The sequence below is a fragment of the Salvia hispanica genome, chromosome 5 (assembly GCF_023119035.1).
Source record: "Salvia hispanica cultivar TCC Black 2014 chromosome 5, UniMelb_Shisp_WGS_1.0, whole genome shotgun sequence".
In the NCBI taxonomy this organism is placed as follows: domain Eukaryota; kingdom Viridiplantae; phylum Streptophyta; class Magnoliopsida; order Lamiales; family Lamiaceae; genus Salvia; species Salvia hispanica.
In genome coordinates this window covers 6,360,343-6,386,014 of record NC_062969.1, presented here as the reverse complement: position 1 = coordinate 6,386,014, position 25,672 = coordinate 6,360,343, and the positions used below count along the sequence as shown (strand labels likewise).

At 35.2% G+C, this 25,672-nt stretch overlaps 4 protein-coding genes and 1 non-coding gene across 5 annotated transcripts; 2 read left to right on the top strand and 3 right to left on the bottom strand.

Annotated features, from left to right (window-relative positions):
- Positions 1-1,905: 1,905 nt before the first annotated feature.
- Positions 1,906-3,853, bottom strand: LOC125189768 (40S ribosomal protein S2-4-like). The gene is made up of 2 exons (XM_048087006.1): positions 3,108-3,853; positions 1,906-2,259 (listed from the first exon to the last, which is right to left on the bottom strand). The coding sequence occupies exons 1-2, from the start codon at positions 3,768-3,770 to the stop codon at positions 2,104-2,106; spliced, it is 819 nt and encodes a 272-aa protein (XP_047942963.1). The 5' UTR covers positions 3,771-3,853; the 3' UTR covers positions 1,906-2,103.
- On the top strand, positions 3,769-8,140 carry LOC125189300 (UBP1-associated protein 2A-like). The gene is made up of 4 exons (XM_048086591.1): positions 3,769-3,805; positions 3,924-4,009; positions 5,884-7,066; positions 7,910-8,140. Exons 1-4 carry the CDS (start codon positions 3,769-3,771, stop codon positions 7,918-7,920), a joined length of 1,317 nt encoding a protein of 438 aa, XP_047942548.1. The 3' UTR covers positions 7,921-8,140.
- A 116-nt stretch (positions 8,141-8,256) lies between these two features.
- LOC125191091 (protein PHYTOCHROME KINASE SUBSTRATE 4-like) lies at positions 8,257-12,681 on the top strand. Its single transcript, XM_048088550.1, has 3 exons — positions 8,257-8,642; positions 8,951-9,034; positions 11,492-12,681. The coding sequence occupies exon 3, from the start codon at positions 11,508-11,510 to the stop codon at positions 12,471-12,473; it is 966 nt and encodes a 321-aa protein (XP_047944507.1). The 5' UTR covers positions 8,257-8,642; positions 8,951-9,034; positions 11,492-11,507; the 3' UTR covers positions 12,474-12,681.
- A 349-nt stretch (positions 12,682-13,030) lies between these two features.
- On the bottom strand, positions 13,031-13,131 carry LOC125191493. Its single transcript, XR_007171168.1, has one exon. It is a non-coding gene; the product is annotated as a U6 spliceosomal RNA (small nuclear RNA).
- Positions 13,132-17,999: 4,868 nt separating this feature from the next.
- Positions 18,000-19,412, bottom strand: LOC125190789 (WUSCHEL-related homeobox 11-like). Its single transcript, XM_048088191.1, has 3 exons — positions 18,818-19,412; positions 18,532-18,707; positions 18,000-18,140 (listed from the first exon to the last, which is right to left on the bottom strand). The coding sequence occupies exons 1-3, from the start codon at positions 19,329-19,331 to the stop codon at positions 18,123-18,125; spliced, it is 708 nt and encodes a 235-aa protein (XP_047944148.1). The 5' UTR covers positions 19,332-19,412; the 3' UTR covers positions 18,000-18,122.
- Between the last annotated feature and the right edge of the window lie 6,260 nt (positions 19,413-25,672).

Sequence of the window (25,672 nt, the reverse complement as noted above, 5' to 3'; positions counted from 1 at the left end):
TGGATGAAAACTGAAAAAGATTAAAAGGTAAGCAGCCTTGAGAATAAGTTTTTTCTTTTTGTTGGGGGAGGGATTATGAGTCTTTGAGCAATAAGAATGTTTTTATTTCGAAAACAGAAAATCGAGGCCGCCAAGATTTGGATAATTCAATCAATTTCTGTTAAAGCAGAATTATTGTCTTGATACACTATGTCTTAGTCTTATGATGCTAATTTTTATTGTTTCCATAAAAAAAGATAAAAACGAGCATCTACGAATTACGATTGCTGAATAGAATTCTTTTTTTCTTCTATTTATTTTCTGGTTCATTAGTATATTCAAATAATACACTTATACACAAAAATTCCTTTAACTCTATTACACGTCGTATTGGTCGTTGATATATGTAGGAAAATGATATGTTAATCTTATACTACAAACAAGCTTTGATTTTTATGAAAAGTACTACTGCAATATTAAAAATGTCAATAATAATTTTTAATATATTAAAATAAATATTAATATACAAAACAAAATAGTTAGCACTAATTGTTTATGAATTGAGAATGGTGCTAAAATAAGATATCTAGTATACATATCATATCATTCTATGTTTTCCATATTTAATAGTATCACAGTATTTGATGTAAGATGAACACGTGAAACTGAGAAAAATGTGTCCTAACTCCAAGAGGAGTGCAATCTATCAAGATCAGATCTTGTGCTCTTATACTATACTCCCATATTTGGTAAAGTGGGGTTGGAATCTATCAAGATCAGATCTTGTGCTCTAATACTATAATCCCATATTTGGTAAAATGGGAACACCTCAAAAAAAAGGAATACTATATGCGTGCATGCCACAAAGGGGGAGAATAGAGATACTTTAGTGTGTGCGCGCGTGTTGGTCAAGCGATAGATTGTTGGTGCCAGGACCAAAGGTCACGGGACAGCGGTGTATTTACATTGGAACAAGGGGTACAACTGTACCCCCAAATTGTTTTACTTTAATACTATATTTAGTCCCATTATCTTATAGTATTTAGTCCCATTATCTTATAGTTCATTGGTGGCGCAGTGGAAAGTTAGCACTTTCAACATCCCAGAGGCCTAAGTTCTAAACCTCTTGACCACTTTCTTTTAATTCTTTAATTTTGAGTCATCGTAATTATTTTTTGCACCCCCAAATTGAAAATCCTGGATACGCCACTATCACGGTTTCGACTCCACTATGACCGGCCTTTAGAGTTTATGTTTATTTTCCCATAAAAAAAAGAGAGAGATACTTTAGTTTGCTGTTCAACTTTGATTCCAAAAACCGGCCTTTAGAGTTTATGTTTATTTTCCCATAAAAAAAAGAGAGAGATACTTTAGTTTGCTGTCCAACTTTGATTCCAAAAACCAAAATGATAGTATTAAAAATCAAAGTGTAGACTGAAATACATCTAATGTTCAATGTGCCACTTATAAAAAATCAAACATTATTTATTTAAAGATTGAAAATACAATTCTGAATTGTATAGATTGAAAAGCTATTTCAAGATTGAGAATTCAATTATCGATTATTATCTCCTTTACACTGAAAAGCTCACTAGTAGTATGTTTATGAGGTGGATGATTTAGAGAGAACTATTTCCCAACATAGTTGGTAAAAAATAGGGGCATACACTTGATAACCTATATGGAATATTGGTTATTGCACCTAGGAATAAATAAACAAAAAAATAAATTATTTAGTACTCCGTAACTAATTTGATACATGTACTGCATAATAATTTGGTAACGATTAACTACCCTTAAATTACAGAAGTAAAGCATCAAACATCCTAACCCCAAGAACGACACAATCGACAATTACTTGAATCGACACAATAGACAATTACTTGAATCATGTAAGCCCATACACTTAAGATTGAAGAAGTAAAATGGGAATAAAAATAGTACATCTAAATTGCAAACAAAACTATGGTAACACAAGTAACCCAAAGCAAATCAGGATACACATGACCTGCTTTTAAACAAAAGCAATCTCAAACAGGCAATTCGATGACCAAAACAATAGTACTACAAAATTTGAGCTCTTCATCTATAATGAAACACCTTAACAAAAACCCTTCCTTACGCTTAGGCCTCAACTTCGTCCACAACATGTAGAATCTTCCCAGTCGGCTTTGCCAACAAATCTGTGTATTCTTGGAAAGGTGATTTTGAAAATCGGGTCTCCCTCCAGAAATCTGGAGTTAGGAAGCCATAAGTCTTCAACAAGCAGTCAAATGTTGCCTGCATAGAACAAGTCAACAAGTACAAATCAGTAGCCATATAGGGGATTACTCGATCATAAAAAAGCATAAGCAACCATATGATGACACTAGTATATAACTTGCCACCAACATAAGCCAAACTACTGTTACAAGACCACAAAGACAAACCTTCTCCAACTAGACCACAAATAAAGAAACAACACTTTTTATGTACAAAGACAACAATAAGCAATTCAAGAAAGCACAAATGATTACTAGTACTACATATTTTATGTTCAGGATATTAATCATAGATGCAATAAATTAATAAATTGAATTCTTAAGCAAACAGAGAGACTAACTCAATCGTATTAAAAATGTAACAATGGTCTGAATGGTAACGGTTATATATGACATAGAATTGTCCTCCACGGGATTCCAAAATGCATAACATTAGCAGATAATCTCGTATGAAAGTGACACTAAATTTTCACTACACCGATTACCCCTAAAGCTTCACTACAATGCTGCAGTAGTTAATACTCAACAACATAACATTTGCAGATAATCCCATATCTAAGTGTAATCATGCATCATATCAACATTAACCATATAACTATAAACTAACGAACAACTTAAAAACAACAATTAGAGGCACGAAAACAACACAGTAACTAATAAAATGACAAATGAGCTATTCACTGTCTAATAAGAGATGCATATTCAAGCAAACTGAGTCTGCCTCTGATGAAATTCTAATTGGGATTGATAAAGCATAATTAAACGCAGTGCACATTCAGATAAACACAAGTTATATGCAATGCTCAAAACATAAAGTGATAAAACCAACTCGAATCTGATTTGAAAAAGAGCATTGAAGAATTAGACCTTGACGAAGTTGCCTAGGGTTTTAGTGGATCCACGGGAGCAGGTGAAGACATCATCAATACCAGCCATCTGCAGAACCTTCTTAGGCACACGAGCCGCCACAATCCCCGAACCACGCGGCGCCGGCACCATCCTCACCAAGACGGACCCGCACTTCCCGGTGACCTTGCACGGCACGGTGTGCGGCTTACCGATCTTATTCCCCCAGTATCCCCTCCTCACAGGGATCACCGACAATTTCGCCAAAATAATCGCGCCTCGAATCGCCGTCGCCACCTCCTTCGAGCACTTGACGCCGAGGCCGACGTGGCCGTTGCTATCGCCGACGACGACGAACGCCTTGAATCGCGTCCTCTGCCCGGCGCGGGTCTGCTTCTGGACGGGCATGATCTTCATGACCTCGTCCTTCAGCGACGGGCCAACCAGAAGATCGATGATTTGGTACTCCTTGATCGGGAGGGAGTGGAGGTAAATTTGCTCGAGTGATTTGATCTTGCCATCCCTTACCAGGCGGCCCAGCTTGGTGACAGGGACCCATTTTTCCTCTTCCGCCTCACGTCGGGGGCGACGGCCGCGTCCTCGGCCGCCTCTGTCTCCGCCGCGTCCTCGGCCTCCGAATCCACGGCCGAAGCCGCCCCGGTCCCCTGCGCCTCTATCCGCCATGATTGCAGTTGGGAGAAGGAGAGGGGGAAGGAATGGTGAGAGAGGAAGCTGAAGGCCTGTGCGTGTATGTTGGTTGCAGACGGTGAAACCCTAGATTTTGGAAGGGTTTTTGACTTTTTATACATATAATGGGCTGATAAACGGGCTTTGCAGTTAGAAGTTTGAGTCCGTTGAAAAAATGCAGTAAATGGGCTTCGGCTGTTTCTAGCCCAACTGTTTTTTGGTTAGAGGAGTGCATGGTACATTTACGAAAACATATACTCCCTCCCTTCGTCCCTAATAATTCGTCACTAATTGACCCGACACGAGTTTTAAGAAATATAATACTCCCTCCGTCCCCGATTAAGAGTCTAACTTTTCCATTTCGGTCCGTCCCCAATTAAGAGTCATACTTCATTTTTACCATAAATAGTAAGTAAGTCCCACAATTCACTAACTCAATTCACTCATATTTTATTATAAAACCAATATAAAAAAATGGGTCTCACGTTCCACTAATTTTTTTCAACCAACTTTTCTTTACATTTCTTAAAACTCGTGCCCGGTCAAAGTGTGACTCTTAATCGGGGACGGCGAGAGCAGAAAGTGGGTTGAAAAAGTTGGTAACATGTGGGTCCTACTTTTATATATTAGCTTTATAATAAAATGTGAGTGTGAATAAGTTAGTGAAATGTAGGGTCCCACTACCAAAAATGATAAAAGTGAAAGGTGACAAATTTTAAAAGATGGACGAAAAAAGAAATTGGTGATAAATTTTCAGGGACGGAGAGAGTATTATTAGTTCCAAAGAAATGGCTTCGTTATTCATTACTCCATAATCAAAATCCGATTAACATATTATTCAAGATTTATAAATGCTTAAGTGACAATTTCAGTTTGTTAGTAATTTTCAGCTTCAAAATATTCAGTCGGGATTTGCATTCATGTACAAAAAGATAATCACGTTAATACGGGATTTCATTTATTTTTCTTTGTTAATGTGTCTGGTCTGTCTCTTATCAGTACAATTTTTTTTTTGAATTCAGAGCCATCCAAGAACACTGTTGGTCTTTTTGAATTTTTTTTTTTAATTTAAAGATGCGAGATCATATATGCTAGTATGATCTATCATATCACGTAATTAAAATACTAAAGTTACTATTCAAGATTACTAACCTTACACTTCAGGACTTGGTTCAATGGAATTCATAGAATCCCAACCATCCATAATGCGTCTTTTAACCCAAGAATATAAATAGAAGCATAAACGACATAAACAAACGATAAACACGTGCTACACTCGTCACCAATTCAATGTACATCACAAATAGGAAATAAGATAAAGTTGTAGTGATGATAATCGGTAAAACACAAAAATAAATCCAAATTGCGTATATTTATCAAATGTGAAGGTATCGAACAAAATATGACAGAATAAAAAAAGGATAGCCAAAAAACTTTTAATAGATTAACACCAACCCTCTTAATACAAATGCTACCCAAAACCACCAACGGCAGCAAACCTTGGTAACCTAGTCCACAATATAGAGTCGATAGTTAACGTCTCTTCAAGAGAAAACGAAAACGAGTGAAACAACAAGTGAGAGAAAAAAATAAAGCCCAATATCTTGTAGATCAAAGCAAGGCCATAATAGAAAATTTTAAATTAATAGTATAATTTTGTATAATGTCATATAACTACTAAATTTGTGACAAAATGTGAATCAAATAAGTTAGTAATTCTTCGTAGAATTAGTGGACTAATTTAGAGTGTTTATGACTCATTAGGATGCATTTTCCACGTAGAAGTTGAATGTTGGGGAAAACAAGGTTCACGTCTCCAGTGGTAGCCAAGTGCCGTGAATTGCATTTGATCGGGTGAGCTTCACATTACCTTTCGAGTAGCTGATACCCGATCGAGTGTACTTGGTACTAATGAAACACCGAACTCCTTGTTCTTTTTATTTTCTCTTCTCTCTTATTTTCACTCCTTCTATTTAATAAAATAAATATTTTTTCATAAACTTTGTCCCGAAAAGAAATGCGTTAGTATACGATTAGTTCTCCAGAAGAAAACGTTTAAACTGATCTGATTATAAACACGTTGGATACAAACTTCTAAATTACATACGAGACGAGAGTGATTAAGTACCAAACATCACTTTATTTGGAAGAAGAAGAAGCGGATGCTGAAGAAGACGATCCACACAGCATCTGCGCCGTCGGAGAGGAGCAAATCCCGATCAACAATGTTGGTGGCAACGCGTTAACAATTCCAAGCAATCACGACGGAGGTGGCGAAGAGCCAATTGAGAGCAACCATAACGGCGACGAGGCGGAGGAGGAGCCGATTCAGAGCGTCCTAGCTGCGTTTAGTAAGGAATCACTGGTCCAATTGCTCACAGAAGCCGCCGATCGCCACGCCGACGTGGCGGCTAGGGTTCGGGCCTCGGCGGATGTGGAGCCCTCCAACCGGAAGATATTCGTGCACGGCCTCAAGTGGGACACCACCACGGAGACGCTGTTCGAGGAGTTCGCGAAATTCGGTGAAATCGAGGATTGCCGCGTCGTCACCGACAAGGCCACTGGCCGATCCAAGGGCTACGGGTTCGTTCTCTTCAAGACCCGCCTCGAAGCTCGCCAGGCTCTGAAGGAGCCTCAGAAGTTGATCGATGAACGAATGACGTCGTCCCAGCTGGCATCCGTGGGGTCTATTGCTACGGCATTTCCACAGAAACCGGTGACAGAGTATACACAGAGGAAGATTTTTGTGGGTAATGTGGGGGAGGATCTTGATCCGGAGAAATTGAAGAATTTCTTCTCTATGTATGGGGAGATCGAGGAAGGCCCCTTGGGGCTTGATAGAGAGACTGGCAAACCAAGGGGCTTCTGCTTGTTTATATATAAGACCGTTGAGAGCGCAAAATTGGCATTGAGGGAGCCTCATAAGCAGTTTGAAGGGGTTACATTGCATTGCCAGCAGGCAATTGATGGGCCGAAGTCTCACAAGGGCGGGGCTAAGAATCTGCAATATGTGGACAATGTGTATCCTAGTATGGTTGGTACAACTATCGTGCCACCTCCCTATATGCAGATGGACCCTTCTGCTGCAGTAGGCCAGGCATTGAGCCTTCTCGGGGCGTTTGGGGTGGCCACAGGGATGTATAACAACTCTATAGTGGTGCCGGGTGGCTATGGGATGGGTGGTGTAGTGAACATGGGATCAGCTGGGTTGGAAGGGGGTTGGAATCAAAGGGGATACCCTACCAACCAGATGAGACGGCGAGGTCGTGGCAGAGGACGCCATGGTCGCAAAGGTCAGTAGATTCTGAACAGGTATACTTTAAACACACTTAAGCTTATTTGTATGTTCTGTTTTTCTATGCTGTCTTTATGCCTTGTGATCTGAATTGGAAATGAAACTTATGTTGGATTTCCTAGAAAAGTGTTAAGAGAACTGTTAGTGATGTATCTCAGGTCAGTTTGAGAGCTTGATTTACAACTTATCATTCAGGGTTCTAGTCTCATCATGAGAAGCCCTGAATTTAGTTGATTAAATTTGGCAATTTTATTTTGCATATCAGTAATTTAGATGTCATTGTTAAGTCGTCAAACAGATATCAAGTAAAACATGGTTCTGGTATTTAAATAATTGATGCTAATTGTCTGAAAATTGATTACGAATAACAAACCAAAGATGTGAGTGCTGTGGTTCATTTGTTGTCTGTAAGTGTATCACCTCATGTTCAAAAGACTGCATCTTTGTCAGAAAATTGTTTCTACTGATCAATCTTACTTTTAATATACTACTTGCTAGTGAATTGTGTGTCTGTCAATGATATACCCAAATAATCTGGTGCGCGATAGTAAGAGAGCCATACAATTCCATCTCAGAATGTGATTGTCACTATGTAGAGCAATCATAAACTAACACTGCATATTAGAAGTTTAGAACAACAAAATGGCTATGATATACGAAAAATCTGGTAACTACTATAATAAACATGTAAACTGAAGAATGTTATATACTTCCAGTCCAATTTGTTATACCTCTGTATTTATTTTATTTATTAAACATTAATTGTGTGCTCCCAGCCTCTTCACCCAATTCTTGCTTCATTAACATTTTTCCTTGACAATTGCTTTTCTTCTTCTCACAGTGAAACTATGAATGGGATTTTGCTTCAATCGGTCTTCACAAACCAGGCATTTGCATATTCATATATACTTGGCAGTGCCTACAATTTTCCAATCTATCCTCTATAAACTTATCTTCTCATAGACAGGAGAGCTTTATATTGGAAAGTGGTTTGTAACATATTTTGGCCATTGTCGTGGTTTATTTTGTGAAATTTTTCTTCTCCTAATAGTGATTGTTAATATTTCACTCACTTGCGTTTCATGAGTAGCTACCTTTTGTATCATTTCATCCATTTCTGATCGTGTACGTATTTGCAATATGGTCTGCTTCTCCTGTGGATTGTATATTTGTGCCCTAACTTTTTCCTCCTACTATTTTGTTTAAAATGCTTTAAATTTGGTTTTTGGAGATGCTCCACTATAATTTATAACTACACAGAAGCCTATTGATCAAGATAATCCTCTCAGTGAATCAATGGCACTTTATCTTGTGATGAAGTTCATAAGATCCCCAAATTTTCATTTTCAAACTGGAGTGATATATGGATATTTGAGTCCATAAGTTTTTATTCGCATATAGTGCCATTGTGCCTATTTTAGATTTGTGTCAAGGTCTTGCACCACATACATCCAATACAATCTCCAAAGTTCATTTCATGGTCTTAAACCTGCCTTGCCGATTCGTCATGCACAAGCATTGGTTGGGTCGACGACTGTGGAAATTTACATCTTAGCAGAGCTTACAAGATGAAGGTATGCGTTGTCTCCTCTTGAGAACAGTATACTTCCCTACAGTTTTAGATTATTGAAGCTGGTATTTCTTGAATGCAGTTGTTAGCTAGCCATTATCAAATCCTTCTGCTTGTAATTGCAGTCACTCTCATATCTGAACTCTGATCATATTTGTTACACTCCACATGAAAATACATCATATCTTTTTTATGTTGGTAATCTTATAAAGGCTGTAACTGCAATTTCATCTCTAGGGCTGTTAAAGTGGATTACTGAAACACACTCTCATAATCCATAACCCAGAAAAAAAAAACTTGAACTTTTGGCAGGGAACGATATTTAGCCGATGAAGCCTTGGATGATGGCTTGGTTTCCTGACCTCACTCACTCAAAGAGTCGTTCTGTTATTACAGGTAGAGTTTGATTCAATTTCTAGTTACATTTGAAATGAGATATTTTCTCCTAGAATACAGTCATATAGAGAATAGAAATACATTCCTTAACACGTGTGAAAATGACAATATACCATATTCTTTAATATATTCTTTAATATATTTCATATAGTAGTAGTAAAATAAAATGAAATAGGTGCTTCCATTAATATAGTTAAAAATAAAACAAAAAAAGAAAAAATGATTTGAACACATTATCTCCAGCTTAAAAGGTTGGATTGAACATGCATGGTGGTGGAAAACAGAATCGTCAGCACATGAATTAGAGACAAAAACCTAAAGTACGGAATGGTGATTTTTTTTTTTTTTTTAGCTTTTAAAAATTTCCAGAGAAAGATGATAAAGATAAGAAATCGCAATCTGATCATCTTCAATAGCCTATAATGTCCCATAAACAGACGATAAACATTTCCAATTCACATCCACACTTACTATTAAATGGGGCCTATCTTTGAAATTAAATTAAAAATTAGATTCTCGTTGTTCTTAAAGATTAGTGTGTCTCCTACCTTTTCACTCTTTCTTCCCCACCTGATAATGGTATTGGACTGCTTAGCGAACTGTTGTCTGCTGTGAGATAGAGAGAGAATTGCACATGCTTGATCTGTATATGTGATGAAATGAAGTGCAAAGTTGAAACACGACCCAAAAGAGATGGTGAAAAAGTTGATAGAGAGAGATGCTAGATTAACATCATATCAAACTTCTTATAACTTTACTGATGCTCATAAATTGTCATTTTAATAATCATAATAGTTTTGGTCATACATAATTTTGTCATTTTGGAATGTCCACGAAAAATAATTTTATTTCAAAAATAGAAATTTTCTTTCATATTTTATCCACCTTTTCTCTTATTTTTTTTCTTTTTTTTTTCTCCACTAGTCTCTCATACTTTATCCGCTTTTTCTTCCTTTCTCTCTTACTATACCAATTTATCATTAAAACACGGGTCGTTCACAAATGCGACTATTTTTCACAGAGGGAGATAGTAGTACCTACAAAGATAGCTTATCAAATTTTCCGACGACCCAAATTTGAAAATTTCCATTGTTTGTTTTTGTTTTGTTTTTTTTTTTTTTAACTGTGAGAAAGTAAAGCACTGCCATTATGAGGAAATGAACACTTAGGCATGTGAGTGGTTCCAACAACACTTGCTGAGAAATGCTCCAGCAAGATTTTGATCAAATTTTAATTGCAAATAACTCGTTAACCAGACAACTACTTTTGCACATGTTGCAGCTTTTCAATTCAACAAGGTGCCTTTTGCCAAAATTTATTGTGCTCAATCATGTAGGGATATGAACTCTAGCTAGCAGCCTTTTGGGAATGAGAAGTAATTAATCGCTAGTTTATACACATGCACACTGCAAAAGAAAAAACCTATTAAGAACGTTTTTTGTTAATGTAATTAAAGATGTTAATTTGTGTTTTTAAATATACCACTAGCACTTAAAAAAATATTCTTATTGTTGATGTCCCAACTAAAATTAGAGGACACAAATAGAAGTGTCCTAAAACAACAAAAATATTAAGTTAATTTGTTTTTAATCTAGAATCATTTTCTTTTGCGTCCTAAATTATTACTCCCTCTGTCCGTAAAATGTTGTCTAGTTTTTCCATTTTGGTCCGTCCGTGAAAAGTTGTCCACTTATTTTTTTTTCTATTTTTGGTAAATGGAACCCTACTTTCCACTAACTCTTTACGCTCACATTCTATTATAAGTATATAAATGTGGGACCATCATTCCACTAACCTTTTCAACTCACTTTTCTTCACATTTCTTAAAATCCGTGCCGAGTCAAACTTGGACAATATTTCATAGACAAAGGAAGTATTATTTTAAAAAAAAATTGAACGCAAATAAGTGCATCTCAATTTGTTTCTAGCAGTGAAATAGTTTTCATTTTAAAACATTAAAATATAAAAATTTAGTAAAATAATTTTGAAATTGTAAAACATAGTTGGTGGAAGAAATCTAAAATGAGACGTTTACATTTGAGGATTAGCTTAGATAAGAATTTTTGTTCACTTTGTAGGATTAAAGTTGAGATATATCAAGGCCTTCAATTATCATTTAAGCTAATTAACTTCATTTGATTTATATACTATATCATTAAAAAAAGTAGGATGGGAGAAATCCTTATTAGTATAACAAAAATAAAGCTTTGAATCATGTATTGAAAAGTAAACACATATTTTGTAGTTTGTACACAACAAAGATTCATGCACCAAACTTGGACATGTTGTTAGATAGGGAGGCCCCCCATTCCCAATTCAACATGACTTTCGAAATAGGTCATACCATTATTGATGTTTCTTTTTTAGTCCATGGTAACTTTTTTCTACACATAAATATATTTCTCTTTTCCGCTTAACTAAACATCTCCCTCTTCATCACATAATCCATTGAGAAAGAGTGAGATATTTACACATGGATTCCCTATCTACAATCAAAATAAATGAGAAATCATTTGAATCCATGCCCAATGCTACAGAAACCGCCATTGAAGATGTTGAAATCAGCATTTTTGATGCTGAGAAGTATTTCAACGAAGAACTGAACGACCTCAAAAGAGCAGTCGAGAAGAAGCAGCCTGAATCTCATGATCCACTTTCTTCTCCGGCGGAGAAATCCGTACGCGCGGCCACGTCATCGGAAGCCAGCTGGAACAGCCAAACCGCGCTCACCGCCGCGGCGCGCCACCGCGCGAGCAAAACGTGGTTCGCCGCTAAGAAGTGGTTTCTGAGGAGAAGGAGATGCTGCTGCGATGGCGAATCGATTCGAGTGAAGGAGGTGATCGGCTCCGATTCCGATCACATTAGGCCGATTGTGGTGATGGATTCAGTCAAAAGCAGCTGCAACAGAAACTCCAAAACGGTGCATGCAGCAGATCACAGCTACGAGCTGCAAAACGACGTCGTTGAGATCCATCGAATTAGGGCTACGGAGGCGGCGCCAGGTCAGCAGCGGATACTGGCGACGGGGAGGCCATTCATCAACGCCACCGTCGGTTTCACTTTCCCCATCCTCAGCTCCGTCGCTGCCGCTAAGGACGACGACGTCGGAAGCGATGCGAGCTCGGATTTATTCGAGATTGAAGCGTTTTCTACTCAAACGGCGTCGTCTTGTCCGATCCAATCCTTGTGTGATTCGGTTGATGGAAATTCAAACGGCGATAGAAAATCAGCGGCGGCGAACGGACTCCACCGCAGCCGGCTGAGCGTTTCGGCTAGCGAGTGTCGTCCCACCGGTGGGGAATCGGAGGAGGCGGAGGGCGGTGAAGGAAGGAGGAAGAGTGACGGTGGGGAGGGAACGCCTTTGATTCCGTTGGGTGCGTGTGAGAGGCCGGGGCCGGGGAGCTCTCGATCGCCGCCGTTGGTGGCGGCGGGTGGATGATGATGCGGCGGGCATGAGTGGAAGAGGAGTATTTGAATGATTTGTAAGTTGTAACTTAAGTGGGAATTTAGAGTGGTTTAATATAATCAATGAAATTACAATAATTTAAAGGTGTTTTGAACAACGTATCTATTGCTGTGAACTAAAGATCAAATCGAAAATTTTGTTTTGGTTTGATTGATTTATATAATTTTGTTAGTTTTTCTATTTACACTTATATGATTATTCAAATGTTCTATTTATAAATTTCTAAACCAGGCTTATACAATTTGATTTGATGGTTTACGATAAACGCTGTTTTTAAGTAACGCTGAAATCAATTGAATAATGGAATTCTCACCTAGAGCTGTCAGATGGGCCGGATCAGACCAGCCTAGGCCCGGCCCACCAGTGAAATGAAACGGGCCTAGGCTGGCTTCATCAGTTGAGATGGGCTCCAATTGGGCCATTTTGTAAACCCAGGCCCGGCCCAGGCCTAGGACTGGCCCAGAATCGAGCCCATCAGAGGCCCACCTTCTATAATTAGTGTTTTTTTAATAAAATTAGGTGATTAATCACTAATAATAATATATTTCTCTATTTATGCATGTCATCTTGTGCACGGGACATATTAATTTTGTCTATATCATTTCAATATTTTGGATGTCTCCGAATGGACTCGGACAGTAATAGTTTAATATCAACATAAGTTTCCAAATAAATCATGAATAAAACATTCAATCTTGATTACATCTATTTTTTTTTATAATTTTTTTATCAAAGACGTAAAAAAGATGATTATGAAGTTCCACGTTAAAATAATAAGTGTTCAAACCTTAATATATGAAAAAATACAACATCAATTACTTTAGTTATACGCTTACTTTTAAATAGAATAAAGAACATGAGAAAAATATTATTGACACAAAGTCAATAAATGAACTTAACAACATTATTAGATTTAGATTTAGTTAATGTGATATAAATATACAAGTTATATGTTTTATTTTTGCATATAACACATTTAGGATATCTTTAAAATACTTAAACAAAAAATTCAAACAAAGCCCAACCCAGCCCGAGCCCACGTGACAAGTGGACCTGAGCCGGACTGGGCCGGACCGGGCTTAGCAAAATTAGAAAAACCCCAGCCCGGCCCGCCTCAGATATGGGCCTGGGCCAGGCTGGGTATCAATATAAGCGGGCCCAGGCCGAGCTGGCCCGGCCCGGCCCGGCCCACTTGACGTCTCTATAATCTCACCCCTATAATATGGGAAGGCCTTCCAAATTTTATTCACTAATCTCTAATTCTTATGAAGACAGAACAATGTAGCCAAACTAACGATTTGAAGGAGAGTAACTTATACTCCCTCCATTTTTTAAAAATAGTAACTCTTTTCATTTTAGTCTGTTCTTTAAAATTAGTAACTTTCAAATTTTCTATTTTTAGAAATCTTTACATCCCTATACATCAATTTATTTACTACTTATACCACTACAATTAACAACTTTATGATCCACTAATATTAATTTTATTATTTTTTTCTCTCCCTCTATTACTTTACCAAATTTTCTCTCTCTCTCTCTCTCTCTTACTTTGCCAATTTTACTTTCCCTCTCTCTTACTTTACCAAATTATGCATTAAAACTCGTGACGTTTCAAACTTCCCTATTTTTAAAAAACGGAGGGAGTAACATAATTATGGATATTCATCGAGTTTTCCTTCTTGGTATCTGGTCAACTTTATTCGGATTGGAATTTTATGAGGTTAATAATTTTCAACACTAATCTAATCAAACACCTAAATCTACATTATTGCTATGAAAGAACAACGAATTTGTGTATGTGAGTTGACCAAATGGTGCAAAGATTAATGTCTAAGAGGTTCGAGTCCTCTTTTTCGTGGCTTTTAGAATTTAAATTTGACCTTTAAATTTAAATTCATTTGCCAATTAAAACAAAAGACTCGTTGAAAGAAAATTAAAAGTTAAAAACCAAACAATGTTGGAGACACTTTTTTTTCAATGGGTTCGCTACATTAAAATTGGGCCACAGCCCACAGGCCAGGAAGCGCATATATGCTGCACTGTGCCCAAAGCAATTGGTTTTACTAATAATTTTTTTAAAGATATCTGGTTTCGAAGGCTGGCCTCCACGGCCCACGGCCCAACATTTACAGTAGCTTTCAATTTAGAGTCGATTCACAGATACACATGCTAAATTTATCGAGGCCACTAAAATATCTATGTTAGTAAGATTTGCACGATTTTTATGCTATCAATAAAAGATGTAATGATAATAATGAAAATCATATATAGAAAAACACACATAGTTTTCTAGATATTTTCAAGCTAGTCAAAATTTCTAATTAGGACTGATCCATTAAACTATTTTAAAGGTCTTGATTGAAATAATAGTTGACATCTTTAACCTTGATCGACAATTGTAAATATGTCACGACATGAACCTAAATTATACTATATTCCAATATAATTTACCAATAAAACATCTTTGAGATCTGCAACTTCCTAGACCTTTCATAAATATGAATTACACTTACATAGACAGTGCTATATTTTAATTTACAGAACACATAATAATAATAATGATAATAACAAACATACACCAAGGTGTGTTCAGTTTCCAAGATAAAATAATACCAAGATATAATCTAGGATTGAGTTGTGAGATTATTTTAGCATATGTGGTTAGCTATGACTAATTATCCCATGGTTATCCATCTAGGATTGAGTTTTGGGATTAAATTTCATGAACCAAACACACAACAATTAAATTTAATCCCGGATACAATTTTGCAAACCGAACGTACCCAAAAATATAAAATCAGACGGAATAGTAGTATAGTACTACAAAAATAAAAGGATCCAAACTTATGATTAGGCGGCCGCACGTAGGAACAAATTATACGAATTTTACATAGTCACATAAAATTTAAATATAACAATAAAATAACACAATTTCATTTACTCTAAAGCCAATGAAACCTATGAAATGACATCTCAACAACAAACACACTCCCTTGATTCTTTGAACAAATCTAAAACGCACATAAATATTCCCAAAAATATGGATAGCACAAAACAAAAAGGTCGAACAAAACTCAAATTTTATGCATAGAAAAAGATAGATTATGAGTGCATGTGCTAATAGCTTACCTTTCCGCACCTCTCATTATAGAGATTCCTATCACTCAATCAATAATTAATTTTAATTGAAATTAATTATGTGCTTCTATACTAAAGCCGAAAACATAGGGTAACATATTAATTACACTTGTAATTAACACTATCTTATCTTAATTAACACATGCCCAAATAGTGGAACTTGCATCATTGTAGTAGCCCTAGCCTTTTGATTAGGTATATTTAATTTATATTCGATCATTGTAGATAGATTTTGGTATAAAATGATCCACTTATTTCGAACCAAATATTCGAAGGTAGAGACATTTCTACGTAATTTATATATTTATAGATTATGCTGACAAAACTTATGTTTCCTTAATCAAAGTCGAAAAAATTTAAATATTTTGCCAGCTTTATAGATTGGTTACAGTATCGGTGCTGAGAACAATGTTGGGAATCTTTCCATTGAATTCCGGACTTCATATAAAATCATTTTAAGTATTATAAATATTTCATTTATTTATTATTTCTGACTTTGCAGAGACAGAGACAAAATTATATTGCACGTACGCAACCATATTGATCGTACAGCTTTTAATTGCACTCGACCACACTTCATCGAATTAATTATGGCAATTGGTGTAAAATAGACCAAATGAAAAGTTAAAAACAAAACTAGTCGATAATTTGATTACTAAAAATGTAATCAATTTTTTGGGCCACAGAGCGGTTTTCCAACCCTCAAATCTACAAATTATGGTCGGACATGCCCCGTACTCTATACGCGACGCGCCACAAATTGCATCGTCGATCAGGGACGGAGCCAGAAAATTATACTAGGCGGGAAAAAAAATATTAACATACAAATAAATAAATATAAAAATAATATAAATATATTAAAATAATATAGTATATTATTTTAAAGGAGGGTAAGCCTACGTGTATGTAAGGAGAGGGACAAGTAAAATATATTTTTATCTAAATGAGAGGGGGCAATTTAGTTAAATATGTGTATATTTAAGTTTTATAATATATATATCTATATGGCTATAGAAAAATGAGGTGGGGCATTTACCCCTTCTCACTATACTATAGATCCGTCCATGTCGTCGATACTTCCTCTCGCTTGATGTCATCAACAATCCGATCTTGAGCAACTTATCGAAAATGACGGACACAAAGAAGGGAGGCAAAGGCTTTAGCTCTTCTCAACCTTATATTTTTTTCCTTTCATAGTATAGTATATTTTTTTAATTTACTCAAGTTTTAATAAAATTATCATGGAAAAGTCCCTCTCAATATTACTGGTAGTATCATTTATGTGTCCGCTCCTGCTTTTCTATCGTTGCCTTGATGACAACACTCTGACCCTATCATCATTGGTCTCCTCAAAATCAGTGGCTTCAGCCTCTCCGCACTCTCCAAGCACAAAATCGATGGCCTTGTCTGAGCCGAAGGTCGTTTTCTGTAAACTCCATGACGACTAGAAGTTCAATGCCAGGTCTTCCGATGTTTCGTTCTAATTAGTTGGAAGCCTCGCATTCGAAAAAAATTGTTTAGTGTTGATGGGTTTTGGTCTTTTGGATGACCTAACTAGGATGGAATATCAAGCATATAATAAGTCGGACGAAGTTAGAGAATTTTAGAAAATGAAGTACATAATGGCAATATAATATTAATAAATTTTGTACAATATTCTTTAAATTGTGAGCAGTAAATTAGTAGTAATAGACAAATAGAGAAATATAATGCAAGCTATCTGCATGTTGATTAAATATTTAGCTAATCATTATTGATCTAGAAAGTAGTATTCCGGCAAGTAATTTAATACATTTAGCTACTGCATAGATTCGCTTAAATTTCAATTTTCAAGATTATATAATAAACTTCAAAATACTAGAGTTATATCTTACTCCTAATCTTTTAATTTGATGATACACTGCAGCATCCCAAGTGGATACCAAATAGAAGCCTCTGAGGCATAGTACACAACAGAATGCATCTCTTTAAGATTATAACTTTCCCATATTTAAAAACAATGAGATTGTGATGCGATCACAATATGAAAATAGACAATTAATCAGTATCCAGTTTGGATTCATTGTCAATTAAATATCGGATCTTTGATTGTATACTCATAAACCTTGTGCACTAAACTTTCGCTGGCTCTATATAGGCTTTAGCTAGGGAATTAAACACCTAATTTACTAACACAAGGAATAGAGAATATTATCCATATATAGATCAAAAAGGGGGTTTGCCTCCTACTTATTTCAAGCACAAGAAATAGACACACATCCGAATCATTCAACTCGATCATAATTAGTATATACAGTATAGAGAAATTAATACACACACAATTAGAGAGAGAGAGAGAGAGAGAGAGCTGATTGCTTATAAATATTTATTTTTTTAATTAAAGGAAGGAGAACAATATAGTAATGAAAAATAGAAAATTACAATATGAAGGTATAATTCTAATGTCGCTTTATAATATATGATATGGAATCTCCCAATTCAAACTCAAGGAATCCTTGGAACCTGAAAATAATTCCAAAACAGCAAATACATTTAAACAAGAAACTGAAGTGAAACAAAATTGAATTAACAACAAAAAGTATAGTAGGAGTATGTGTGAATTAAATCACATACAGTATATATCAATGATACTACTATACATGCACACACTGTAAACTTGTTGTATATGACGAGTTGAAGTAGAAAATGTGGGATAAGCAATGAGGTGTTTTGAGTCAAATGAAATTGGGATGAAGTTGTAACTGTAAAAAGAAAAGCATTTTTTTGAGGCTTAAAAAGCTGTAACCGATGAAAATCAGAATAGAAACGAGTGCACATGGAGTATATAAAATGAGGGCTGACGTTTTGAGGTTTCCATAAATTAGGGCCGAATAGAAGAATCCGATGGGCTTACCAGAAAGTAGCTTTGACCGTGCTCCAAACCCTGCACCACGTATCCGTACTCGTTCATCTCCACTGCTAATCCCGACGAATCAAACATCACCACATCCGCCCCAAACATCGATTTTATATCCACCGGCCCTCTCCCCACCTCCGTCGCCACGCCATTGATCAACACCGTCATCATTTCTGCACAATTATGCATGCCTCTAATTTTAGGGTTTCCAAATTCACAAATTGATTTTTGAAAACACGCATACTTGATTAAATCATCTATATAAAATGAAATTGTGCTTTACGAGATTGGATTTGGGGATTGGGAGCTTCAGCTGGGCAGAAAATGGGGTTTTGCTCAAACTCCTGCGGGAGGCCCGGGTAGCCCGACAACCCGAAACCGCAGCCCGAATTATCAGCGTCGATTGTGAAAGACGAAGACGAGGCGGAATTGAACATACTGTAGGAGATGGAATTAGGTGTTAAGGCAGCAGGTGCAAAGGTGTGATCGTAGTGAATTTGGGGCGGAGGCGGGGGTGGTTGTTCGGCGGCCTGGACCTGGCGCTGGCGGCGGCGGGAGCGGGAGCGGCGGTTCTGGAACCAGTAGAAGACGTTGGCGTCGGCGACGGATCCGAACTTCTCTAGAAGCTTCCGGATTCGGATGGTCTCGTCTTTGGGGGGATTCACCATGCCGCTGTTGAAGATGGTTTCCAGGATTAGGATTTGCTCCGGCTTCGGCGCCCACCGCGACCGCACCGGCTGCTCACCCTCGCCGTTGTGCTGCTGCCGGGAGCCGGTGGCGCGCTCTGGATCTTCCATCTCTAACCTTTTTTTTTTTAATTGAGGTTTTTGGAGAAAATGGAGAGGGAATTTAACTTCACTAGTGTCGACATCAATGGTGTGTAGTGAATTTAAAGGGGAGGAGGAAGGGGTGTTTGTAGCCGAAATGTCTCTTTTGCCATTGCCTTCGTCTTGAAGTTGCTTATTATAATTCCCTTCTCATTTTTCTTCTTAGTAAAAATTTGCACCGGGTGTGACCAACCAATTATAACTGAAGAAAGAGAGATAAAATAGATAGAAAATAATTCTATAATTATAATTGGTTCGAGGCACCATCTGATATTATGTCCTAATTAATATTAGATTTTATTCGACAAAAAGTCTAGATATTAAATTAATTTACAATCTACAACTCAGGTGTATTTAGGTTATTTAGTATCAATGAGGTCTTATTAAATGTCTAATTTCACTTTTATTATATTTAGTAAGTGGACTTTTCATTGTACTAACTTATTATTACTCACAAATTTCACTTATGACTTATGAGACATCTATATTGGTCGGTGGGAGTATATGTTCTTGCCCTAAAACAATTTAATTCGCCTTTTTGTTCGCACCTTATAGATTAGGAGATTCTAATATGGAAATAGTTCAAATCAACACATTTTTAATCTCAGAGTTAATTGGGGAATTATTTTTAGTCATTTGATCTTTAAGATATACGCTTAATGCATCTCCTTCGCTGTATATGCAGTTGCATTATACATTCGCTGATAACAATATTTTTTAAACAATCCCAATGAAATATAATCTTTAAACTTTATAATTATTTAGTTAAATCTGCTTTGTCCCGATAACTCACTATTTTAGACTATTTAATTAGGCAAATGAAAATTTGGAATTTCCTGCAATACGTGGCCACGTTTAAATTTTGAAATCATAGTTTCGTGTGATTTTCACCTGAAAAGGTTGAGATTGGTACATAGTGACTCCCTATTTTCACCATGAAATTAATGTGGCCGAAAATAGCGAGTTCGCCCGCACAAATAAAATTTGACATTTCACGTAAACGTAAAATTAAAAAAGGTTTCAAACAATAACTCTAAAAACTAAAATCGTCAGCCCGATTAAAATAAAATAAAATAAAATAACGTCTTCAATTCTAATCTCAAGAACTCAAATACTATATTAATGTCCACACGAATCAATCAAGTGAACTACTAATGTCTTAATTGAGTTGAATGTATATAAATTGATAACAAATTTTAATAATTAACATAATGTGTGTGTATCAGACTATCAGCTTGTGTGCTATTTGTGTGAACGGGCCGGATTTCAATATCTACCTTATATTTATAATATTGTCGGAAAAACACACCTCAATTTTGAAGCCTTCTTTTGAAACATTTGCAGGTTAATAATAGCCGCAAACATTGAAGTTTCATCAATCTAGTAAAACGATGCATTTTTTTTTAATAATCATCGGAACATTCATGAGATCTCTATAGACTTTATTTTAATTATTAGGCATTAATTCCTTGCCTCCCAATGTCTAGGGAGATAAATTCCTTGAATAACAAAGCAATGTTAGGAATTGTGGTTAATTGATTTACTATAGTAGTAGGATAATACATATACATGTGAAATTGATCGAATAAAACTGAAATTTAGTGTGTCAACAAGATGATGGATGGCAATGGAAACTGTTCACTTTTTTTTTTTTACTACTTTTTATCATCTTATACTTTCGTCGGAAATTTTAAACTAATTAAGTACTGTCCTCTAAATTATTAATACCTGTATAGTAATATTATAAATTTGTTTTTTATTCTCTACTTATATATAAATTGCTACTATTAATTTTCTACCCAACCGTGTACTGAATATATTAATTAAAGCGATATCCAATCTAATGCAAGACAAACACGCACATACAAAATAATTTAATAAGGCAGTCCTATACGAGATCTAAGCTAAGTTGTCACATCTATTTCTGCATGACAATAAAAATGCAATACCATCAATAATTTACATACTACCTAATTTAAGATTAAAGCCAAACATAAAGTAGTTTTTTTTTTTTTTTTTTTTTTTTTTTTTTTTTTTCCTTTTTGAGGTGCATGCACGTTGTTATTGCCATTAATCATTAAAGAATCCCTCCACTTCTTCATAGGTTTTTCTTTGTCTCCTTAATGCGTTGATTGAAAGTGCTACAAATTCAAAAAAGAGTAAAACACACACACAAACACACACACACACACATCTAATTTAAACCTCCTATCCTATCCTATCATTTAGGTGCATATAATGCAGTATATTTTTAACAATTATAGAATATACAATAATTTGATTTCTAGTACTAAATAAAAGTATGATGATGGCTGCCGGTGCTTGTAGTACATACTTGTGGGCAGTTGAATACTCATATTTTCCGACAAAACTTTTTATCTTTCTATTGCTATCCATTATATAATTATATTTATATAGTAGTACTATATTAATTTACGCACGAATATGATTTTGCATCCAATTGTCACAACATATGAAGCAATGCTAGCTAATAGTATGGAGTATTAAATGTATATATTATACTATAAAATTTAAAACTTGATCGATTTATAACTCGATCGGCTTTGATTTGCATATAAAATTGTAAATTCGGTGATCTCAATAACAACTTAGGACGAGTAGATTTCAGCTAAGTACTCAAAAAAGGATATACGCAATTAGTACTTTACAGAAATTTATTACTCCAAGTTACAACTCACACACATTATCTAAACATATCGAAGTTGTGTTTTGAGCCACCTAAGGTTCGCGTATATGGAAGGGTGTGAGTTGTAACTGTAACTCTAACTCGAGATGGTTGAAAATTGAAATTAAAAGAACGGAGGTTATGTACATATGTGAAAGAATTAAGGTGATGTCAAACAAAAAGGACATAAAAGTTCTAGGGTTTGGGCCATGTGAAGAAGGAATCAAGAATGCATGATAAATAAATAAATAAAAAGAAAGAAAAATCTAGAATATCTGCCCAAATATAATTCTTCTGGTGTTAAGCAGAGACATGAGTCCTAGTTTTCTCACATATTTGTAAATATTTAAACAGAGAGATTAGAGCAGAAAGCAAAGGACAAATTAAATATACAAATGTGAAACCGACTATGGCTTGTTCGTTCTTACGTGGGATGCAGATTTTTCTATCCTAGTTTGCTGTTTTCAAGCTTCAAGAATATATAATAAAATACATAGTGAGATAAATTAATTATTGGGATTAAAATATGATCTTTGCGTGTATGTTTTGTTTGAGCTAGCTTATCAATATACTTTTGCAGGTAGCACTAATTAAAGAATTGGGTAATTTATGATTGATAATTTGGTTTGGAATCAACCAAGATCTGATGCTATATATAACATGGATTACTTTTCCCAGAAAAAATACTACTTTTTCCAAATATAGTATATGCATCTACGTAATTATAGGGTGTGTGTTTGAGGGAATACTAGGTCGATGAAGGAACCTCCGCCATATCTAACTTGGGATTTTCAGACATTTCACATGATTGTACAACAAAAGTTTAATTTTGGAGTAATTAAAAGCTGGAAATACTACTTTTTTTCAATTTAATGGCGATTTTTTGCGCCTCAATTTTGACTATTCATTAAAAAATTTCAACACATGTAAATTAAGTGACCTGTGTCTCGAATTTTGTTTAATTTTATTCATATATAAATAATATTGTCCCAATTAACGAACTATATAACGAAGACATACTTATGTTGTGTGCACATTTCCAATCGTATAGTATATATATGTGTATATAGAATATTCTTATGATGATGCAATTGGCTAGAAAAACATAGATAAATTAATTAATTAATTAAAAGCCATATTACATGCTGGTTTCCCTTGTCTTAGTGACTTTTGTAAAGAAAAAGTTAAATTTATTGCCCAAGCTTAACTTTGCTCATTGCCTCATCTGATCCCATATTGTTTTTTATTTATATTAGTTTTTGCGTAGTTAGATTTACTAAAGTCCTAGTTAATTAAGTTAAGTGCTTGCACTGATCGATTTGGGCCCACCCTTCGGCGGCTTGCTTGCACAACTCTGTCTTGTTGTATAATATACATCTTATTACGATAGTAAGGAAATCTCACCCACAACACAATTATGATATTTCTTTTTTATACGATCGGAAAATTTTGCAATGGCATAGCATAACTAATGATATATAATAATGAGTATAACTTATTTATACTGAAATACTAACAAGTAAACATTTTAAGAAGAGTAAATTATAAACCCATAATTATATCAATGGTGCATGTTGAGGTTTTATTAATTTAATTATTACTATATTATGATATACGCTAATGAAACAAAATTATGTACTGGCAGTGGCAGCAGGCCTGTGAATTGTATTTTTTTTTTGCTGGTGCTTTGAGCTTACTTTTGATTTAAAATATTATAATTATAAGGAAAAAAATATGAAATGAAGAATACTTTAATTATAGCGTCTCATTTTGTTGACAAACGGTTATTCCAAATTAAGCCAGTCAAATTGGATCCAACACATTGCTCTCAATCCACGTGACCCTTCACGCAATTCAATTTAGTTACTCAATATTATATATTTCATGTTTCATATATATAGTATTATCCATTATATAGGACTTTGAAAACAAACATATTAGTATATTTTGATTTATTTGCATAAAAATATAGAAAACAATGTGGCTGGCAATGTCATTTTTGGAGCTGGTTGAAAAACATCAACTGTCGTAAATAAAATAATATAGGAAATAATTGTATTCCAATAATTTGCATTAACGTTTATGTTAATGCCTAATTAATTATGTTTTTTTCCAACTAATAAACGATTACTTATGAGATTAGAACAAGGCACACGTTGTGCGGGGACATGAGGGGTATCTAATGTGTCCTAAAAGCTCAACCCCAAATGTTCGGCTGTTGTCCATTCCTTAATTAATATTCAAATTTAGGGTTGGTAGATTTAACTCTTGTTAACTTCACTTCGACACGTGTACTCTAGCAAGATATGGAAAGAGCAAGAGTACTGCCCTAATTATAAAATACGTAGTATAACATTTCCAATTTTAAAATGTACTGTATACAATAGATCGTCTCGGTCAATTTGTGCCTCGATATTTGATAAAAAGATTAACTACTAAAATATGCATGCCAACTAATAATATGAAAGTCATGTAAATTACTGAATTTACTTATTCCGTTGCTATTTATGGGGCTCCTTGTTGACAACAATTATGCAATAATTATATAAAAACAAAATTGCTTATGCATATCAAAAGGTAGACGGGCTCAATGTAAAGAAGCCCATAACTCGGATAAACTCAGCAGGTTAACAGTCTAGACCAGTAATGGGCTGAAACAAGGCCCAAGTTAATTAATAAAAATTTGTTAATTTTCAATCACGGTTTTGTTAATTTGGAATAGTTCACTAGGTAGTGCGACATCTTAACTCATAAGCTTTTAATTTTTCTAATTTTTTAGAATCAAAACTTAACTAATCTTCTGCAGTTAAATTTAGCTTATAGCAATTTGATATCAACAGGTAAGAATAATAATATTGAATTCGTCGTACTTTACCAATTGCCTATTACTTATGGTGTTTTAAAATTAAAGCTTCACAATTATCACAAAGTTGAAAATTCAGTTGAAATTTAGGCAGCAAATATGACTAAGCAAAAGCCGTAAACCAGATAAAATGACAGTATCTAATGATGGAGTAGTATACAATTTGATTAATTAATTACTCTCTCCATCCGCGAATAGGAGTCCCGTTTTTCCATTTTAGTCCGTTCGCGAATAAGAGTCCCGGTTCACTATTTCGATAAACGGTAATAGGATCCCACCTTCCACTAACTCATTCCACGCACATTTCATTTAAAACTAATATATATATATATATATATATATATATAGTCCCATTATCCACAAACCCACTCTTAAAGACCGAAACACCGAACCATATCAAATTAGGGTTTTTAGATCTAGTTTTTTATGGATGAGATTCACAAATTTATAAATTATTTTTTCTCCTTCATCACCAGTCTATTTCTATTCATCCGAAGGTACGTAAATAAGTCATACTAACACGTTACGAATATTTAACTTCATTCCAGAATATATTTGTAACGACCCGTCCATCTAGGGTATAATATGTAACATCCCGACTTTTTACCCTAAGGCTTAGAACATCGATCTATATATATATATAAGTTTCGCGTCTAAAATTTTCTTATTATTACTTCTTGTTATGATTAATCGTTGTGAAGTATATTTTGAGTAGTGAACAAAAATAGTAATAGTCAAAATAGATGTTTGCTCTAATAAAAG